Source organism: Carcharhinus amblyrhynchos, unplaced genomic scaffold (genome assembly GCF_965287045.1).
Source record: "Carcharhinus amblyrhynchos unplaced genomic scaffold, sCarAmb.v2.hapA chromosome_578, whole genome shotgun sequence".
In the NCBI taxonomy this organism is placed as follows: Eukaryota; Metazoa; Chordata; class Chondrichthyes; order Carcharhiniformes; family Carcharhinidae; genus Carcharhinus; species Carcharhinus amblyrhynchos.
Genome location: NW_027650318.1, coordinates 92,411 through 110,505, shown reverse-complemented (window position 1 = coordinate 110,505; position 18,095 = coordinate 92,411). Strand labels below are relative to the sequence as shown.

At 50.4% G+C, this 18,095-nt stretch overlaps 2 protein-coding genes across 2 annotated transcripts in view; both read left to right on the top strand.

Moving 5' to 3' along the window:
• Window positions 1–95: 95 nt before the first annotated feature.
• LOC145339634 (uncharacterized) lies at window positions 96–4,103 on the top strand. The gene is made up of 3 exons (XM_080184144.1): window positions 96–284; window positions 413–580; window positions 3,675–4,103. Exons 1-3 carry the CDS (start codon window positions 143–145, stop codon window positions 4,055–4,057), a joined length of 693 nt encoding a protein of 230 aa, XP_080040270.1. The 5' UTR covers window positions 96–142; the 3' UTR covers window positions 4,058–4,103.
• A 6,907-nt stretch (window positions 4,104–11,010) lies between these two features.
• sv2a (synaptic vesicle glycoprotein 2A) overlaps window positions 11,011–18,095 on the top strand; it is a 37,896-nt gene continuing 30,811 nt past the window's right edge. The window contains exons 1-2 of the mRNA XM_080184145.1: window positions 11,011–11,100; window positions 16,909–17,878. Of these exons, the coding sequence (XP_080040271.1) occupies window positions 17,299–17,878 (580 nt within the window). The 5' untranslated portion in view covers window positions 11,011–11,100; window positions 16,909–17,298. The remainder of the gene's footprint in view (window positions 11,101–16,908; window positions 17,879–18,095) is intronic.

Below are 18,095 nucleotides of genomic sequence, written 5' to 3'. Positions count from 1 at the left end.
CCTCCTCCCTGAATCATTCTTCACTCCGGCATTCCTCTTCTCACTGCCGTCTCTCTCTCTCTCACTCACACACATCTCCATCTCTCTGACAGGTATGCCTCACCCAGGATCATTCCCACCTCCTGTGCCCCCACCAGGAGCGATGCCCCCGGGGATGCCTCCTGCAATGCCACCTCCAATGCCACCCAGCACGTCTGCACCTGGACCACCGTCATCCGGACCGCCTGGCTCCTCACCTCACCATGTGGGACCACCCTTCCCCCCAGGAGCCATGCCTCCACACGGTGAGTATCACAACTGTGTGTGCATGTTTGTGTGGGGGTGGGGGAGTGGAGTGGTTACAGTATGTGCATGAGTGTGCGATAATGTGATATAATTTGTATATCTCTCTCTCTCTCTCTGTCTGTCTCAGGAATGCACCCAATGCAGGTGCCACATCATGGACCGCACAATATGTCTCCCCTGTCTGGGGGTCCTGCTCAGAATGCGCCTCACCGCCCCCCTCCTCCTGGTATGCAGCATCACAACCCTCCGCCCATGGTGATGCCTCCCCGTGGACCCCCGTTTGGACACCATATGGGTAAGGAGGGGATTGGGTAGGAAGCAGGCAGGGGCTGCTGGTTAGCTTCACGTGTGGGGGAATGTTTCTGCGGTATTCAGGCACTGCTCGAGGGGTGAGGGGGGAGGAACAGAAACATTCCTCAGCAATGCTAAACCCTGGTTAAGCTTCAGCAGGTGGATGGACAGTGGTCACCTTTGGGTCCGATACTTCAGGGAGGATGTCACAGATTGGGATCAGGATTGAGGGAGTCCAGCTCACGCTGGGATGATGTTGAGTGCGGAGAAGGCTCAGGAGGAGATTTAACCGAGGGGTTCAAACTGGTGAGGGCTTTGGATGGAGTAAATAATGTGTTTCCAGTGGTCTGAGGGCAGGGTAGGGACTGGAGGGAAGGGGCAGTAAGGAGCGACTGGAGGGAAGGGGCAGTAAGGAGCGACTGGAGGGAAGGGGCAGTAAGGAGCGACTGGAGGGAAGGGGCAGTAAGGAGCGACTGGAGGGAAGGGGCAGTAAGGAGCGACTGGAGGGAAGGGGCAGTAAGGAGCGACTGGAGGGAAGGGGCAGTGAGGAGCGACTGGAGGGAAGGGGCAGTGAGGAGCGACTGGAGGGAAGGGGATAAGGAGCGACTGGAGGGAAGGGGCAGTAAGGAGCGACTGGAGGGAAGGGGCAGTAAGGAGCGACTGGAGGGAAGGGGCAGTAAGGAGCGACTGGAGGGAAGGGGCAGTAAGGAGCGACTGGAGGGAAGGGGCAGTGAGGAGCGACTGGAGGGAAGGGGCAGTAAGGAGCGACTGGAGGGAAGGGGCAGTGAGGAGCGACTGGAGGGAAGGGGCAGTGAGGAGCGACTGGAGGGAAGGGGCAGTGAGGAGCGACTGGAGGGAAGGGGCAGTAAGGAGTGGTCGGGGAGGGAGTGCCGGAAGGGTTGGGTAAGGTGGGGGAGGGGTGAGGAGTAGCCAGAGGGGGGATAGGGAGGGGTGAGGAGAGGGGGTAGGGAGTGATTGGTGGGGTTGAGTAAGGTGGGGGAGGACCAAGGAAGGGCCAGAGGAGTTGGGTAAGGAGGGAGAGGGGTGAGGAGTGGCCGGGAGGGGGGATAAGGAGGGGTGAAGATGAGGGGTAGGGAGTGATTGGAAAGGGAGGGGTAAGGAGTCGCGGGGAGAGTAGGGAGTGGCCGGAGGTGGGGTGTTTGGGAGTGGCCAGAGGGAGGGGGGCATTGGTGATAAGGAGTGGGACACAGACTGAAAAGAATCAACAAAAGGACTGCAGGGAAAGTGAATTTAGTTTTACCTGGAGTTGTCGTGATCTGTACTCACCGGCTAAAAGGCTGCAGGAAGCACATACAGTATGTGTGACACAGTGGGTTAGCACTGCTGTCTCACAGCGCCAGGGACCCGGGTTCGATTCCCAGCAGCACGGTGACACAGTGGGTTAGCACTGCTGTCTCACAGCGCCAGGGACCCGGGTTCGATTCCCAGCAGCACGGTGACACAGTGGGTTAGCACTGCTGCCTCACAGCGCCAGGGACCCGGGTTCGATTCCCAGCAGCACGGTGACACAGTGGGTTAGCACTGCTGTCTCACAGCGCCAGGGACCCGGGTTCGATTCCCAGCAGCATGGTGACACAGTGGGTTAGCACTGCTGCCTCACAGCCACAGGGACCCGGGTTCGATTCCCAGCAGCACGGTGACACAGTGGGTTAGCACTGCTGCCTCACAGCGCCAGGGACCCGGGTTCGATTCCCAGCAGCACGGTGACACAGTGGGTTAGCACTGCTGCCTCACAGCGCCAGGGACCCGGGTTCGATTCCCAGCAGCACGGTGACACAGTGGGTTAGCACTGCTGCCTCACAGCGCCAGGGACCCGGGTTCGATTCCCAGCAGCACGGTGACACAGTGGGTTAGCACTGCTGCCTCACAGCGCCAGGGACCCGGGTTCGATTCCCAGCAGCACGGTGACACAGTGGGTTAGCACTGCTGTCTCACAGCGCCAGGGACCCAGGTTCGATTCCCAGCAGCACAGTGACACAGTGGGTTAGCACTGCTGTCTCACAGCGTCAGGGACCCAGGTTCGATTCCCAGCAGCACAGTGACACAGTGGGTTCACACTGCTGCCTCACAGCGCCAGGGACCCGGGTTCGATTCCCAGCAGCACGGTGACACAGTGGGTTAGCACTGCTGCCTCACAGCGCCAGGGACCCAGGTTTGATTCCTGGCTTGGGTCACTGTCTGTGTGGAGTTTGCATGTTTTCCCCATGTCTGCGTGGGTTTCCTCCAGGTGCTCCAGTTTTTTGCCACACTGCAAAGATGTGTGGGTTAGGGTGATTGGCCGTGCTAACTTGCCCCTTAGTGTAGTGGGGTTATGTGGGAGTATGGGGATTGGGCCTGGGTGAGATGCTCCATTACACTGGGTGCAGAGTTGATGGGCTGAATGGCCACCTCCTGCCCTGTGAGGATTAAGTTGGAACGTTAGAAAGGGGAATGAGGTCAGTGGTTGAACTGAAAGCTTTGCTGGGTTGTGAAGAATGAGTGGGGTGGGGGTGGCAGGAGGGAGTTGGAATAACTTTCACAGAGTAGGTCTCATGTATGAACAGGGTCCAGAGGGGTCTCTGGGCCTGACTGCAGGATTGAGGTTGGGGGGTGAGGGGGGGGTGGTCTCTGGGCCTGACTGCAGGATTGAGGTTGGGGGGTGAGGGGGGGGGTGGTCTCTGGGCCTGACTGCAGGATTGAGGTTGGGGGGCGGGGGGGGTGGTCTCTGGGCCTGACTGCAGGATTGGGGGCGGGGGGCGGGGGGGGTGGTCTCTGGGCCTGACTGCAGGATTGGGGGCGGGGGGGGGGTGGTCTCTGGGCTTGACTGCAGGATTGGGGGCATCTCTGAGCAGGGCGGCAGGGGAATGAGGGAGGTGTGCGAAGTTCATTTCGGCAGCAATGGGATGGACAGGGGAGCAGTGGGGTGGGGGTATCTATAAGTGGGACAGCCATGGGGGGTTGTCCCTAGATGGGAGGGTGTTGTGGGTGGGCATTGTGTCGCTGAGCTGGATACAGGAACTGAGCTTACTGTGAACTCCAGGTCGCCTGTGATGGAATAGGTGGTATAACTCCTGTCTGTTTCTCTCTCTCCATCCTAGGGCCCCCCCCACATGGAATGCGTGGACCACCTCCTCCGATGCCCCCGCCTGGTTTCAACGGCCCCCCTCGTCCGCCCCACTTTGGATTTGCGCGGGGACCCCTCATGCCACCCCGTGGGGGGGCTAGGTTGCCCATGCCCCCCGAGGACCACCCCGGGGCCCCCTCCAGCCCCAGTAGAGGCAGCATGGAGACTCTGCCAGCTCCCAGCGTGCCTCAGGTCCTGGTGGAGATGGATAATCCAGCAGCGAAACGGGAGCTGGGAATCTTAACCGGATCCCAGCAGCAGATTCCCTCCACCCCTGCTATCCAGACACTGAAGCAAGAACCTGGGGTCCATAGTCACTGGGGAAGGAGGGAACACAGCTGCTGGGGAGGGGGTTAGAGTCACTGGGAGAGGGGGAGTGTGGAGAACGCAGTCAGTGGGAGAAGGGGACAGGGTCACCGGGGAGGGGAAGCACGGCCGCTGGCGAAGGGGATAGGGTTACACGGTCACTGGGGGAGTGTGGAGAACACAGTCAGTGGGAGAAGGGGACAGGGTCACACGTGGATTGAGGGGTGTGACAGGGTTACAGACAGTCACAGGCTGTGGGAGCACCATACGGTTTCCACAGAATGGGGTCCAAGTCAGGCCAGGGGAGGGAATCTGACTGGGGAAAGTAGTCAGTTTGTGTCTGGTTCATATGGTGTTAGATTCTATAATCTGTCCTATCATAGTGATTTCTTGTACTTTTTTTCAAGGAAATATTAAATGTTTTTAATAAAAACTTGCTTTTCATTATACTGTGGGTCTTATTCAGTAATATTAGAACCACCATCACTTCTGTCTGATGTCTTGACCTGCCCCTGACCCTCCCTCCTTACACTGTACAACTGGTACTGAGACACTTCAATCAAATCACCCACAACCTGGAAACTTCAAGCCCAGTCTGTCCAACATTTCCTCACAGACAACCTGGGGCCTCCATACTGTGGGAGGGTCATAACAAGAACACAAAACCCTACAGTGCAGAAAGAGGCCCTTTGGCCCATCGAGTCTGCACTGACCACAATCCCACCCAGGCCTTATCCCTACACAATTACCCGCTAATCCCTCTAACCTATATATCCCAGGACATTAAGGGGCAATTTTATCATAGCCAATCAACTGAACCCGCACATCTTTGGACTGTGGGAGGAAACCCATGCAGACACAAGGAGAACGTGCAGACTCCACACAGACAGTGACCCAAGCCGGGAATCGAACCCAGGATCCTGGAGCTGTAAAGCAGCAGTGCTAACCACTGTGCTACTGTGCTGCCCAAAAAATTAAAGTCGGTGCTAAGTGGGCGTTCCACTGTTAGTGCTGAGCCCCCTCTGTACAGTCCTTTGAGTGAACGACAGTGTTCTGTGGATACACTGGTGAACATAAATTAGAAAATGTGTCTGTGTGTTTGAGAGCAAGCTGAGATTCGAACTATCACCAGAGAGAGGGAGGTGAGAGTGTGAATCCCAGCAGAGACTGGGTGTTGATATATTCAGTATAACATTGTGCCAGAGTTTGTTCCTCCCACTTCAAACACTGTCTCAAATCAACACTATTTCTTCGACTGCTTTACAACTATTGTTAGAGCCATTGTTTCATAAACCTCTCCTAATAATTAATCCCTCACTCCCTGACCTTGTTACAGTCCCTTTATCACACCCTAACATTGTTACAAACTGTGACATTGTTACAGTCCCTCTATCACACCCTGACATTGTTACAGTCCTCTATCACTCCCTCACATTATTCCAGTCCCTCTATCACTCCCCGACATGGTTACAGTCCCTCTATCACTCCCCGACATGGTTACAGTCCCTCTATCACTCCCCGACATGGTTACAGTCCCTCTATCACTCCCCGACATGGTTACAGTCCCTCTATCACTCCCTGACATTGTTACAGTCTCTCTATCACATTCAGACATTGTTACAGTCTCTCCATCACATTCAGACATTGTTACAGTCTCTCTATCACATTCAGACATTGTTACAGTCTCTCTATCACATTCAGACATTGTTACAGTCTCTCTATCACATTCAGACATTGTTACAGTCTCTCTATCACATTCAGACATTGTTACAGTCTATCACATTCAGACATTGTTACAGTCTATCACATTCAGACATTGTTACAGTCGCTCTATCACATTCAGACATTGTTACAGTCTCTCTATCGCATTCTGACATTGTTACAGTGCCTCTATCACTCCCTGACATTGTTACAGTCCCTCTATCACATTCTGACATTGTTACAGTCTCTATCGCTCCCTAACATCATCACAGTCCCTCTCTCACACTGCCTTGTTACAGTCCCTCTATCACATTCTGACATTGTTACAGTCCCTCTCGCTCATTCTGATCTTGTTATAGTCCCTCTATCACAAATTCTGTCCCAATCGGTGTTGTGGTTGTGAAGCTGTATCAGTGGGGATTGTTGTTGTAAAGCTGTATCTATGGGGGTTGTTGTGAAGCTGTATCAATGGGGGTTGTTGTTGTAAAGCTGTATGGGGATTGTTGTTGTGAAGCTGTATCAGTGGGGGTTGTTGTGAAGCTGTATCTATGGGGGTTGTTGTTGTAAAGCTGTATCAATGGGGGTTGTTGTTGTAAAGCTGTATGGGGATTGTTGTTGTAAAGCTGTATCAATGGGGGTTGTTGTAAAGCTGTATCAATGGGGGTTGTTGTAAAGCTGTATCAATGGGGTTGTTGTAAAGCTGTATCAATGGGGGTTGTTGTAAAGCTGTATCAATGGGGGTTGTTGTAAAGCTGTATCAATGGGGGTTGTTGTAAAGCTGTATCAATGGGGGTTGTTGTTGTAAAGCTGTATCAATGGGGATTGTTGTGAAGCTGTATCAGTGGGGTTGTTGTGAAGCTGTATCAGTGGGGGTTGTTGTTGTAAAGCTGTATCAGTGGGGGGTTGTTGTTGGAAAGCTGTATCTATGGGGGTTGTTGTTGTAAAGCTGTATCTATGGGGGTTGTTGGAAAGCTGTATCTATGGGGGTTGTTGTTGGAAAGCTGTATCTATGGGGTTGTTGTTGGAAAGCTGTATCTATGGGGGTTGTTGTTGGAAAGCTGTATCTATGGGGGTTGTTGTTGGAAAGCTGTATCTATGGGGGTTGTTGTTGGAAAGCTGTATCTATGGGGGTTGTTGTTGTAAAGCTGTATCTATGGGGGTTGTTGGAAAGCTGTATCTATGGGGGTTGTTGTTGGAAAGCTGTATCTATGGGGGTTGTTGTTGGAAAGCTGTATCTATGGGGATTGTTGTTGGAAAGCTGTATCTATGGGGGTTGTTGTTGGAAAGCTGTATCTATGGGAGTTGTTGTTGGAAAGCTGTATCTATGGGGGTTGTTGTTGGAAAGCTGTATCTATGGGGGTTGTTGTTGGAAAGCTGTATCTATGGGGGTTGTTGTTGGAAAGCTGTATCAATGGGGTTGTTGTTGGAAAGCGGTATCTATGGGGGTTGTTGTTGGAAAGCAGTATGGGGATTGTTGTTGTAAAGCTGTATCTATGGGGGTTGTTGTGAGTCGCTATGTCAATGGGACCCGTTGTCTGGGTGATGATTTGTCGGCGAGGTTAACAGGGATATATTAACACAGACACTGAGCTGTGCGGTGATGTGTCAGTGTTGTTTCCCTGTTGAGGGGTTGATACCCCTGACGTGACCCTCACAGCCTGAGCCCTGGGCCTGTCTCCCTCACGGAGCCACGTCCCATTCATCCTCACCTTCCTCTCTCTCTGCATCTGTTGTCAGGGACTGTAACATCATCAAGTAGGCATGGCCGCCTGTCGTCTCCTAGGTGACAGAGCTGACGGGCTGCTTCTGGGAATAGCTGGGAATGTTCCATTGGAAGCCTTTCCCTGCTGGGAAGGGGGTGAGATATTTAGTAAATGTACATGTGTGTGTGTACGTATCTGTGTATGTCTCACATCAGCTATAAGCCCCCCTGATTTATCCTCTATCAGTCTCTGCTGCGTGGTTTCAAACCAGATTAATTTAGTTTCATTTATTTATTTGTGTCACAAGTGAGGCTTACATTAACACTGCAATGAAGTTATTGTGAAATTCCCCTAGTTGCCACACTCCGGCACCTCTTAAGGTCAATGAACCCTAACCAGCACATCTTTCAGACTGTGGGAGGAAATTGGAGCACCCGGAGGAAACCCACGCAGACATGGGGAGAACGTGCAAATAGTGACCCAAGCTGGGAATCGAACCCGGATCCCCGGTGCTGTGAGGCAGCTGTTCTAACCGCTGTGCCACTGTGCCACCATCTAGTGATACAGGCTGTTGTGATGAAGCATTAAGATTACCTTGTCACGTCCGATAGCTTTTGGCCTGCCTTTCTTCAATTCACTGGGTTCTGCGGCTTTTAAAAAAAAAGAACATTAATTTGCAAAGCATCCTGCGGATTATTTCCGGCTTCATGTCCTGTGCCAGTTTGGGATTTCAATCTATGCTCTTGTGGCAGTGCCTCCCCCCCCCACCACCCTCCCTACAGCTGCAGTTTCCCAGCTGTGTTGAGTGACTTTGCCCCCCTCCCACCCAGCACTGAATCACTCAGATCGCTGGTAGCATTAGATATTCAACTGTGATCTTGCCTCTAACCTCTCCAATTCTGAAGGCACAGTTAGAAGCAACTTGTCCTGGTGCCCCCCACACTGACACTATGGTTAAGAACGCCTCTCCTTTCTCAGAAGACTAAGGAAATTTGATATGTCAGCTACGACTCTCACCAACTTTTACAGATGCCCCACAGAAAGCATTCTTTCTGGTTGTATCACAGCTTGGTATGGGCTCCTGCTCTGCCCAAGACCACAAGGAACTACAAAGGGTTGTGGTTGTAGCCCAGTCCATCACACAAACCAGCCTCCCATCCATTGACTCTGTCTACACTTCCCGCTGCCTCAGGAAAAGCAGGCAGCATCATTAAGGACCCCACACACCCCAGACATTCTCTCTTCCACCAGGAAAAAGAAACAAAAGTCTGAGGCTCTAGAACAGCTTCCTGCTGCTGTCAGACTTTTGAATGGACCTATTGGCAAGTGTGAGGTGGTCCACTTTGGTAGGAAGAATGGTAGGAAGGACTATTACTTACGTGGCGAAAAACTGCAGCAGGCGACAGTGCGGAGGGACCTCGGGGTCCTTGTGCATGAGTCGCAAAAACGCAGCTTGCAGGTGCAGCAGGTGGTCAGGAAGGCAAATGGGATGCTGGCCTTCATAGCGAGGGGGATTGAATATAAAAGTAGGGAGGTCTTGCTGCAGCTGTATAGGGCATTGGTGAGGCCGCAGCTGGAGTACTGTGTGCAGTTTTGGGCGCCGCACCTGCGCAAGGATATTTTGGCCCTGGAGGGAGTGCAGAGGAGGTTTACTAGGCTGATACCGGAGTTGAGGGGGTTGAGCTATGAGGAGAGGCTGAATAAACTAGGCTTGTACTCGCTAGAGTTTAGAAGAATGAGGGGAGATCTCATTGAGACGTATAAGATGATGAATGGGATGGATAGGATAGAGGTGGAGAGACTCTTCCCGCTCAAAAAAGACAGTAGGACTAGGGGGCACAGCCTCAAGATAAAGGGGAGGCGGTTTAGAACGGAGTTGAGGAGGAACTTCTTCACTCAAAGGGTGGTGAATCTCTGGAATTCTCTGCCCGTTGAAGTGGTGGAGGCTGCCTCGCTAAATATTTTTAAGAAGCGGGTTGATGGGTTCTTGATAAGAGAGGGGATTAAGGGTTATGGGGAGAGGGCGGGAAAGTGGAACTGAGCCACAACAGATCAGCCATGATCTTATTGAATGGCGGGGCAGGCTCGAAGGGCTAGATGGCCTACTCCTGCTCCTATTTCTTATCTCACATTTAATTGATCTTTCTCTGTAGCCTATGGCTGTAACACTACGTTCTGCATCTTCTTTCCTTCTCTGTGAATGGTATGTTTTATCTATATAGTGTGCAGGAAACAATACTTTTCACTGTGTGATAATACATGTGACAATAATAAATCAAATCAAATCCCACTCACCCCATTAGGGAACAGATCCCAATCCCAGGGTGACAGACTGACCCAGGAACGGATCCCAATCCCAGAGTGAGAGACTGACCCGGGAACGGATCCCAATCCCAGAGTGAGAGACTGACCCGGGAATGGATCCCAATCCCAGAGTGAGAGACTGACCCGGGAACGGATCCCAATCCCAGAGTGAGAGACTGACCCGGGAACGGATCCCAATCCCAGAGTGAGAGACTGACCCGGGAACGGATCCCAATCCCAGAGTGAGAGACTGACCCGGGAACGGATCCCAATCCCAGAGTGAGAGACTGACCCGGGAACGGATCCCAATCCCAGAGTGAGAGACTGACCCGGGAACGGATCCCAATCCCAGAGTGAGAGACTGACCCGGGAACGGATCCCAATCCCAAGGTGAGAGACTGATCCGGGAACAGATCCCAATCCCAGGGTGAGACACTGATCCGGGAACAGATCCCAATCCCAGGGTGAGACACTGATCCGGGAACAAATCCCAATCCCAGGGTGAGACACTGACCCGGGAACAGATCCCAATCCCAATCCCAAGGCGAGTCAGTGATTCCAGTAGCGATCAGGTCCCAGTCCCAGGGTGAGTCAGTGATTCCAGTAGGGATCAGGTCCCAGTCCCAGGGTGAGTCAGTGATTCCAGTAGGGATCAGGTCCCAGTCCCAGGGTGAGTCAGTGATTCCAGTAGGGATCAGGTCCCAGTCCCAGGGTGAGTCAGTGATTCCAGTAGGGATCAGGTCCCAGTCCCAGGGTGAGTCAGTGATTCCAGTAGGGATCAGGTCCCAGTCCCAGGGTGAGTCAGTGATTCCAGTAGGGATCAGGTCCCAGTCCCAGGGTAAATCACACAAACCACTGGGTTTTGTGAACAAAGCCAAGCAGAAACTGGGGGCTGTTTGACAGCTGAACTGAGCTGGGTCATTTCTCAGGCAAACTGCTACTGGACTGAATTCCTGGCAGAAAAAAAGGGGGAAGTGGGGAAATGGGGAAGGAGACATTTGATCCGAAAAAGAATCTGGAAATCTGTGGAACTGGGAGAAGTGAGCAGGCAATGGATGGTGGAAGGGGAGAAAAATGAACAGGTGCAGCTTTTCACACCTGAGGACAAATTCCTGATTTAAATCCATGGAAATGTCTGCCTCAGAAAGTCTTTGACAGCCTGGCAGAGCTGGATGCTGCCATCTCTGACACAGAATGCCAGCAGCAGCAGCTGGAGATTCCTTCATTTCCCCCCGCTTCCTGCTCCATGTGGACTCTCCCTATAGGATGGGGTGTGTGTGAGAGAAAGAGAGAGAGAGAGCAAACAGTAACTGTGGTACCCAGATCAGCATCCTCGCTCTGCATCCAGCACTGAGCGTGCGTCCAACACCCTCTCGCAACCACCAGGTAAACAACTTCACTGCAATTCATCTGCCTTTCCATTGATAAAAACAAAAGCACAAGGATGTCTTTGTTGTTGTTGGGTGTGGAATATTAGAAGGGGTTATTTCTAAAAATCCCTTTTTATTTTGCCTGTTTGCGACTGTGGCCATTTTGTCCTGGGTATCATCCTTGAATGATTTTTCTCTCTCTCTCTTTACATTCTGTGGGAGGATTTATTTTAACGAGTCTGTGATCTTGCTTGTTTGGGTTAAATGCAATAAAGAAAAAGATCTAACCACAGCTGTGTGGCTTTTACAGCAGAATGAAATGTGAAGCTGTGATGTGGGGTTATGTTTGGAAATGGGATTGATGGAATGAACTATTAATTTGACCTTGTCACTCCTGGTCAATTGTCAGCCTGCGTATCCGGAACTCAATCAGTCCTGGAGAATGTGCCCAGCTAGATTATAAAGATTTGCTTGGACAAGATGACAAGCATGTTAAATATTTAATCAGATTGTGTAGTGTGCAGAGGATTGACAGGCATGCTGTGCTTTGAGGGTCTCCTTTTGTTAACAACGGGCTTCTGAGATACTTGAAAAAATTCTTTTGGTTTTCCCCCAATCTGTGAATTCTGGGGACTGTTTGAGATGCAGAGGATGTGACAGGGGCACGTGCCCCAGTCAAAAGGGTCTGGGTTTATATGTTAAAGTGACACTCAACGTGCTGCAAATTGTGCTGCTGTTTTTGTGTGGGTCAGATTGGCGATTTGTTGTGGTGATGGGCACACAGTCCGGTAGAGAGGCAGGAGATACCCGGGTAAAACTGGCACGGTGGCTCCTGTTGCCAGCTATACCCAGGCTCTGTCATGCGACTCAAGCGAATTGCCCCCAGGCACTCAATGGACAGGGAGCTGGTGAGCATAATGCGACATTACAATGTGACTGAAGTCCTAGGCAGCAAGGAGGAATGCAGGGGATGACAGAGGGAAAGGCAAGGAGCAAGAAGAGTGGAGGAGGGGGACGACGGAGAGAGAGAGAAATGGGAACTGTGGAGGGATGTAAAGGGAACGGAGCAAAGAAAGACGATGGAGGGGAAAGAGAGAAAGATGGCAGGAGAGAGAAAAAAAATAAATGCACAGGCAGCAAATGGAGGGAGAGAGACAGCAATACAGAAATGGGAAAGGTTGACAGAGGGGAAGAGAAAGAAACAGAAGGATATGAATGGGGGGGGGGGATGTGTGGCAGGGGTTAAGGAACGAGGCATTGAGCAGAGAGAAGGAGAGATGGAATTAAAATGGAGAGGCTTCAGGCAGATGGACAGAAGCTCATGGAAGAGATATTTCATAGAGAGCCTAGCATCTTGGTGCACAAGGAAATTCCCTGTTAGTTTCAATCCCTGCTCACAACAGGAATTACTAACAGTTACCAAAGATCTAGGGATGAGATCTCCAGTCCTTAGAAAGGACTCCTGGCTTCGACATGCCTCCAGTAATAGACGGTGAGCTATATCCTGGGACACAGTAATAGACGGTGAGCTATATCCTGGGACACAGTAATAGACGGTGAGCTATATCCTGGGACACAGGGGGTTGTGTGTGAGTATTTGATCATTCAAATCCCACACAATGTCCCTCTGCAAATCAATCAGGACAATCACATTATCAATACTTTCACTCAGTCCTTCTCCCATCCCAGGCTTCATTGATTCAAGCCACATTGCATGCATATCAGTGAGTTACGCATGAAACTGAAAACAGCAGTTCAAGTCGTTTAAATATAGAATTAAAAATGCCCAAGAGAGAGTTATAGACTCTCATCTATTTGAGGGGTTTGCAGAGGAAATATATATCAGAATATCAGATAGCGGGGAGTGAGTTACAGACTGGAATCTAATCGAGGGGTTCAGGGTGGTTTATATCTGGAATAGCAGATACCCGGGAGCGATTTACAGACTGGAATCTAATCGAGGAGTTCGGAGTGGTTTATATATAAAATAACAGATACCCGGGAGTGAGTTACAGACTGGAATCTAATCGAGGGGTTCGGGGTGGTTTACATACAGAATAACAGACACCCGGGAGCGATTTACAGACTGGAATCTAATCGAGGGGTTCGGGGCGGTTTATATACAGAATAACAGATACCCGGGAGTGAGTTACAGACTGGAATCTAATCGAGGGGTTCGGGGTGGTTTACATACAGAATAACAGACACCCGGGAGCGATTTACAGACTGGAATCTAATCGAGGGGTTCGGGGCGGTTTATATACAGAATAACAGATACCCGGGAGTGAGTTACAGACTGGAATCTAATCGAGGGGTTCAGGGTGGTTTATATATAGAATAACAGATATCCGGAAGTGAGTTACAGACTGGAATCTAATCGAGGGGTTCGGGGTGGTTCATATATAGAATAACAGATACCCAGGAGTGAGTTACAGACTGAAATCTAATCGAGGGGTTCAGGGTGGTTTATATATAGAATAACAGATACCCGGGAGTGAGTTACAGATTGGAATCATATTGAGAGGTTCAGGATGGTTGATATATAGAAGAACAGATACCCGGGAGTGAGTTACAGACTGGAATCTAATCGAGGGGTTCGGGGGGTTTATATACAGAATAACAGATACCCGGGAGTGAGTTACAGACTGGAATCTAATCGAGGGGTTCGGGGTGGTTTATATACAGAATAACAGATGCCCGGGAGTGAGTTACAGACTGGAATCTAATCGAGGGGTTTGGGGTGGTTTATATATAGAATAACAGATACCCAGGAGTGAGTTACAGACTGGAATCTAATCGAGGGGTTCAGGGTGGTTTATATATAGAATAACAGATACCTCGGGAGGGAGTTACAGACTGGAATCTAATCAAGGGGTTCGGGGTGGTTTATATATAGAATAACAGATACCCCGGGAGTGAGTTACAGACTGGAATCTAATCAAGGGGTTCGGGGTGGTTTATATATAGAATAACAGATACCCGGGAGTGAGTTACTGACTGGAATCTAATCAAGGGGTTCGGGGTGGTTTATATATAGAATAACAGATACCCAGGAGTGAGTTACTGACTGGAATCTAATCGAGGAGTTCGGGATGGTTTATATATAGAATAACAGATAGCCGGCAGTGAGTTACAGACTGGAATCTAATCAAGAGGTTCGGGGTGGTTTATATATAGAATAACAGATACCCGGCAGTGAGTTACAGACTGAAATCCAATCGAGGGGTTCGGGGTGGTTTATATCTGGAATAGCAGATACCCGGGAGCGATTTACAGACTGGAATCATATTGAGAGGTTCAGGATGGTTGATATATAGAAGAACAGATACCCGGGAGTAAGTTACAGACTGGAATCTAATCGAGGGGTTCGGGGTCGTTTATATATAGAATAACAGATAGCCAGGAGTGAGTTACAGCCTGGAATCTAATTGAAGGGTTCGGGGTGGTTTACACATAGAACAATCAATACCTGGGAGTGAGTCACAGACTGGAATCTAATCGAGGGTTCAGGGTTGTTTATGTATAGAATAACAGATACCCAGGAGTGAGTTACTGACTGGAATCTAATCAAGGGGTTCGGGGTGGTTTATATATAGAATAACAGATACCCAGGAGTGAGTTACAGACTGGAATCTAATCGAGGGGTTTGGTGTGGTTTATATATCGAATAACAGATAGCCAGGAGTGAGTTACAGACTGGAATCTAATCGAGGGGTTCAGGGTGGTTTATATATAGAATAACAGATACCCGGGAGTGAGTTACAGACTGAAATCTAATCAAGGTGTTCGGGGTGGTTTATATATAGAATAACAGGTACCCGGGAGTGAGTTACAGACTGAAATCTAATCGAGGGGTTCGGGGTGGTTTAAATATATAATAACAAATGCCCAGGAGTGAGTTACAGGCTGGAATCTAACCAAAGTGTTTGATGTGATTTAGAACATAGAACGTAGAAAAACTACAGCACAAACAGGCCCTTCCTCCCACAAGTTGCATCAATGATATCCCTACCTAATAGGCTTACCTATAACCCTCAATCCTATTAAGTCCCATGTACTCATCCAGAAGTCTCTTAAATTATCGAATTTACCCCCACCACCACTGATGGCAGCCGATTCCACTCACCCACCACACTTTGAGTGAAAAACGTACCCCTGACATCTCCTCTCTACCTACTCCCCAGCACCTTAAAGCTGTGCCCTCTCGTAGCGACCATCTCAGCCCTGGGAAAAGGCCTCTGAGAATCCACTCAATCAATACCTCTCAACATCACCTCAATCTAATCACCTCACTGTATCATCTGGCCCATGAGGACCGAGTTCCAGAATTTCTGGCTAACCACCAACACCTTATCCCTAATTCACCCTAATGACTGGACGTCCAACGATGGGAATTTATTTACGAGCTAACGAGTAATCTTTAGTACTGACAGATGTTTGTGAACCATTATATGCCTCACTTTCCCAGAACTGGGAAAAATTGGGGGCGGCACATTGGCACAGAGGGTTAGCACTGCTGCCTCACAGCACCTGGGACCCAGGTTTGATTCCCGGTGTGGGTCACTGTCTGTGCGGAGACTGCATGTTCTCCCTGTGTCTGCATGGATTTCCTCCAGGTTCGATAGGGTCTTTTAAGAGACATTTGGGTAAGTACATGGGATTTAGTAAGATAGAGGGTTATAGGTAAGCCTCGTAGATAGGGATATGTTCGGCACAACTTGTGGGCCAAAGGGCCTGGTTGTGCTGTAGTTTTGCTATGTTCTATGCTCCAGTTTCCTCCCACAGTTGGAAAGATCCCCTGGTTAGGGTACATTGGCCGTGCTAAATTTTCCCTCAGCATATCTGAACAGGTGCCAGAATGTGGCAACTACAGGATTTTCACAGTAACTTCATTGCAATGTTAATGTAAACCTACTTGTGACAATAATAACTAAACTTTTAAGACAAATAGCCTCCTTCTGCACTGTAGGGATTCTATGACTGATTTGTGTGTGATTCACTCTGGTGTGATAGAACTGTTGATAGGACCTGTGTGGGAAGCAGACTGTTCAGGATGAGCCTGATAGCTGGAGTGGCTCCTGTCCCTTTTGACTAAACAGCTCTATTCTAACCCTGTGCTGCGTTCATTGTCAAAGGTAAGCATGCAGGTGCAGCAGGCAGTAAAGAAAGCAAATGGCATGTTAGCTTTCATGGCGAGAGGTTTTGAGCACAGGAGCAGGGATGTGTTGTTACAATTAACAGGGGCCTTGGTGAGGCCACACCTAGAGTATTGTGTACAGTTTTGGGTCTCCTTTTCTGAGGAAGGATGTTCTTGCTCTCGAGGGAGTGCATGTTTACCGAGCTGATTCCGGGGATGGCGGGACTGATGTATGAGGAGAGATTGACTAGGTTAGGATTGTTTTCACTTGAGTTCAGACGAATGAGGGGGGAATCTCAGAGATTTATAAAATTCTAACAGGACTAGACAGGGTAGATGCAGGGAGGATATTCCTGATGGTGGGGGAAGTCCAGAACCAGGGGGTCACAGTCTGAGGATTCAGGGTAGACCATTTAGGACAGAGTTATTCTGTGGAATTCATTACCACAGGAAGTAGTTGATGCCAAAACATTGAATGTATTCAAGAGGCGGCTGGATATCGCACTGGGGGTGAACGGGATTAAAGGTTATGGGGGGAAAGCAGGATTAGGCTATTGAGTTGGATGATCAGCCATGATCGTAATGAATGATGGAGCAGGCTCAAAGGGCTGAATGGCCTCTTCCTGCTCCTATCTTCTACATTTCTATGTTTCTAACTGTTTAAACTAACTACTTTTTTTCTTTCAGACTCCGCGCTCCAATAACTGAGGTGTTCCTGTCTGTGGGAATGATTGAGTACATCACCAAGTCACTGTCCTGCTCTACCTCCTAACATCTTGCCTACAGATACCGCCTGTTCCTCACTCGTGTTCACTGCTCAGGCAACCCGTTAGTTCCCACTCAACTTCTCCAAGCTCAATTTGCGCTCGCTGTCCTGGCTCAGTTCCCTGTGGCACAGCCCACTCAATATCTCTGCCTCACTCCCTCTCTCCCTGCTCAATCCCTGTCAGATTCACGCACCATCTGGAGCGCCCGTGTGCCCTGGGACTAACACGTCTGGGCTTTCACTCCTGGATGTGATACACTGCCAATCTCCCTGCCAACCTCAACCAGCCCCCTCACCACCGCCCCCAAACCATGGACGACAGCTTCAAGGACCGCACAGCCTTCATTAGAGGGGCTAAGGACATCGCCAAGGAGGTGAAACGTCAGGCGGCTAAGAAGGTGGCGAAGGGCACAGACCGGCTCCAGGACGAATACAGTCGCCGCTCTTACACACGATTCCAGGAGGAGGATGATGATGATGACGACTACCAGCCGCAGCATAGCTACCCACGAGGAAATGACGAGGAGGGAGGCTCGAGTGATGCCACTGAGGGTCACGATGAGGAGGACGAGATATACGAGGGGGAATACCAGGGCATCCCCCACGCCAACAAGATGGTGGACGACCACATGGCGAGCACGCAGCCCATGGTGGATGAGTTTCGAGACTATGAGGAGATGGAAGGGGAACGGGAGAAGGAGAAGGAGCAGCTGGCCCAGCAGTATGAGCTGATCCTGCAGGAGTGTGGACACGGCCGCTTCCAGTGGACGCTGTACTTTGTCCTGGGCCTGGCTCTCATGGCTGATGGCGTCGAGGTCTTTGTAGTTGGCTTTGTGCTACCCAGTGCAGAGAAGGACATGTGCTTATCCGACTCCAACAAGGGCATGCTCGGTAAGTGGAGGCAGCACGCAACCCATTAAAGCATTAAATAATCACTGGGGCCAAAGGTTCAGAGCTGTGTGCTGCCCCCAGGCCCCATTCCATATGCCCAGGCCTCATTCTGAGTGCCCAGGCCCCAGTATCCATTCCATAGTGCCCTGGCCCCAGGCTCCATTCTGTGTGCCTGGGTCCCAGGCCCCATTCCGTATGACCAGCCTCAGGCCCCATT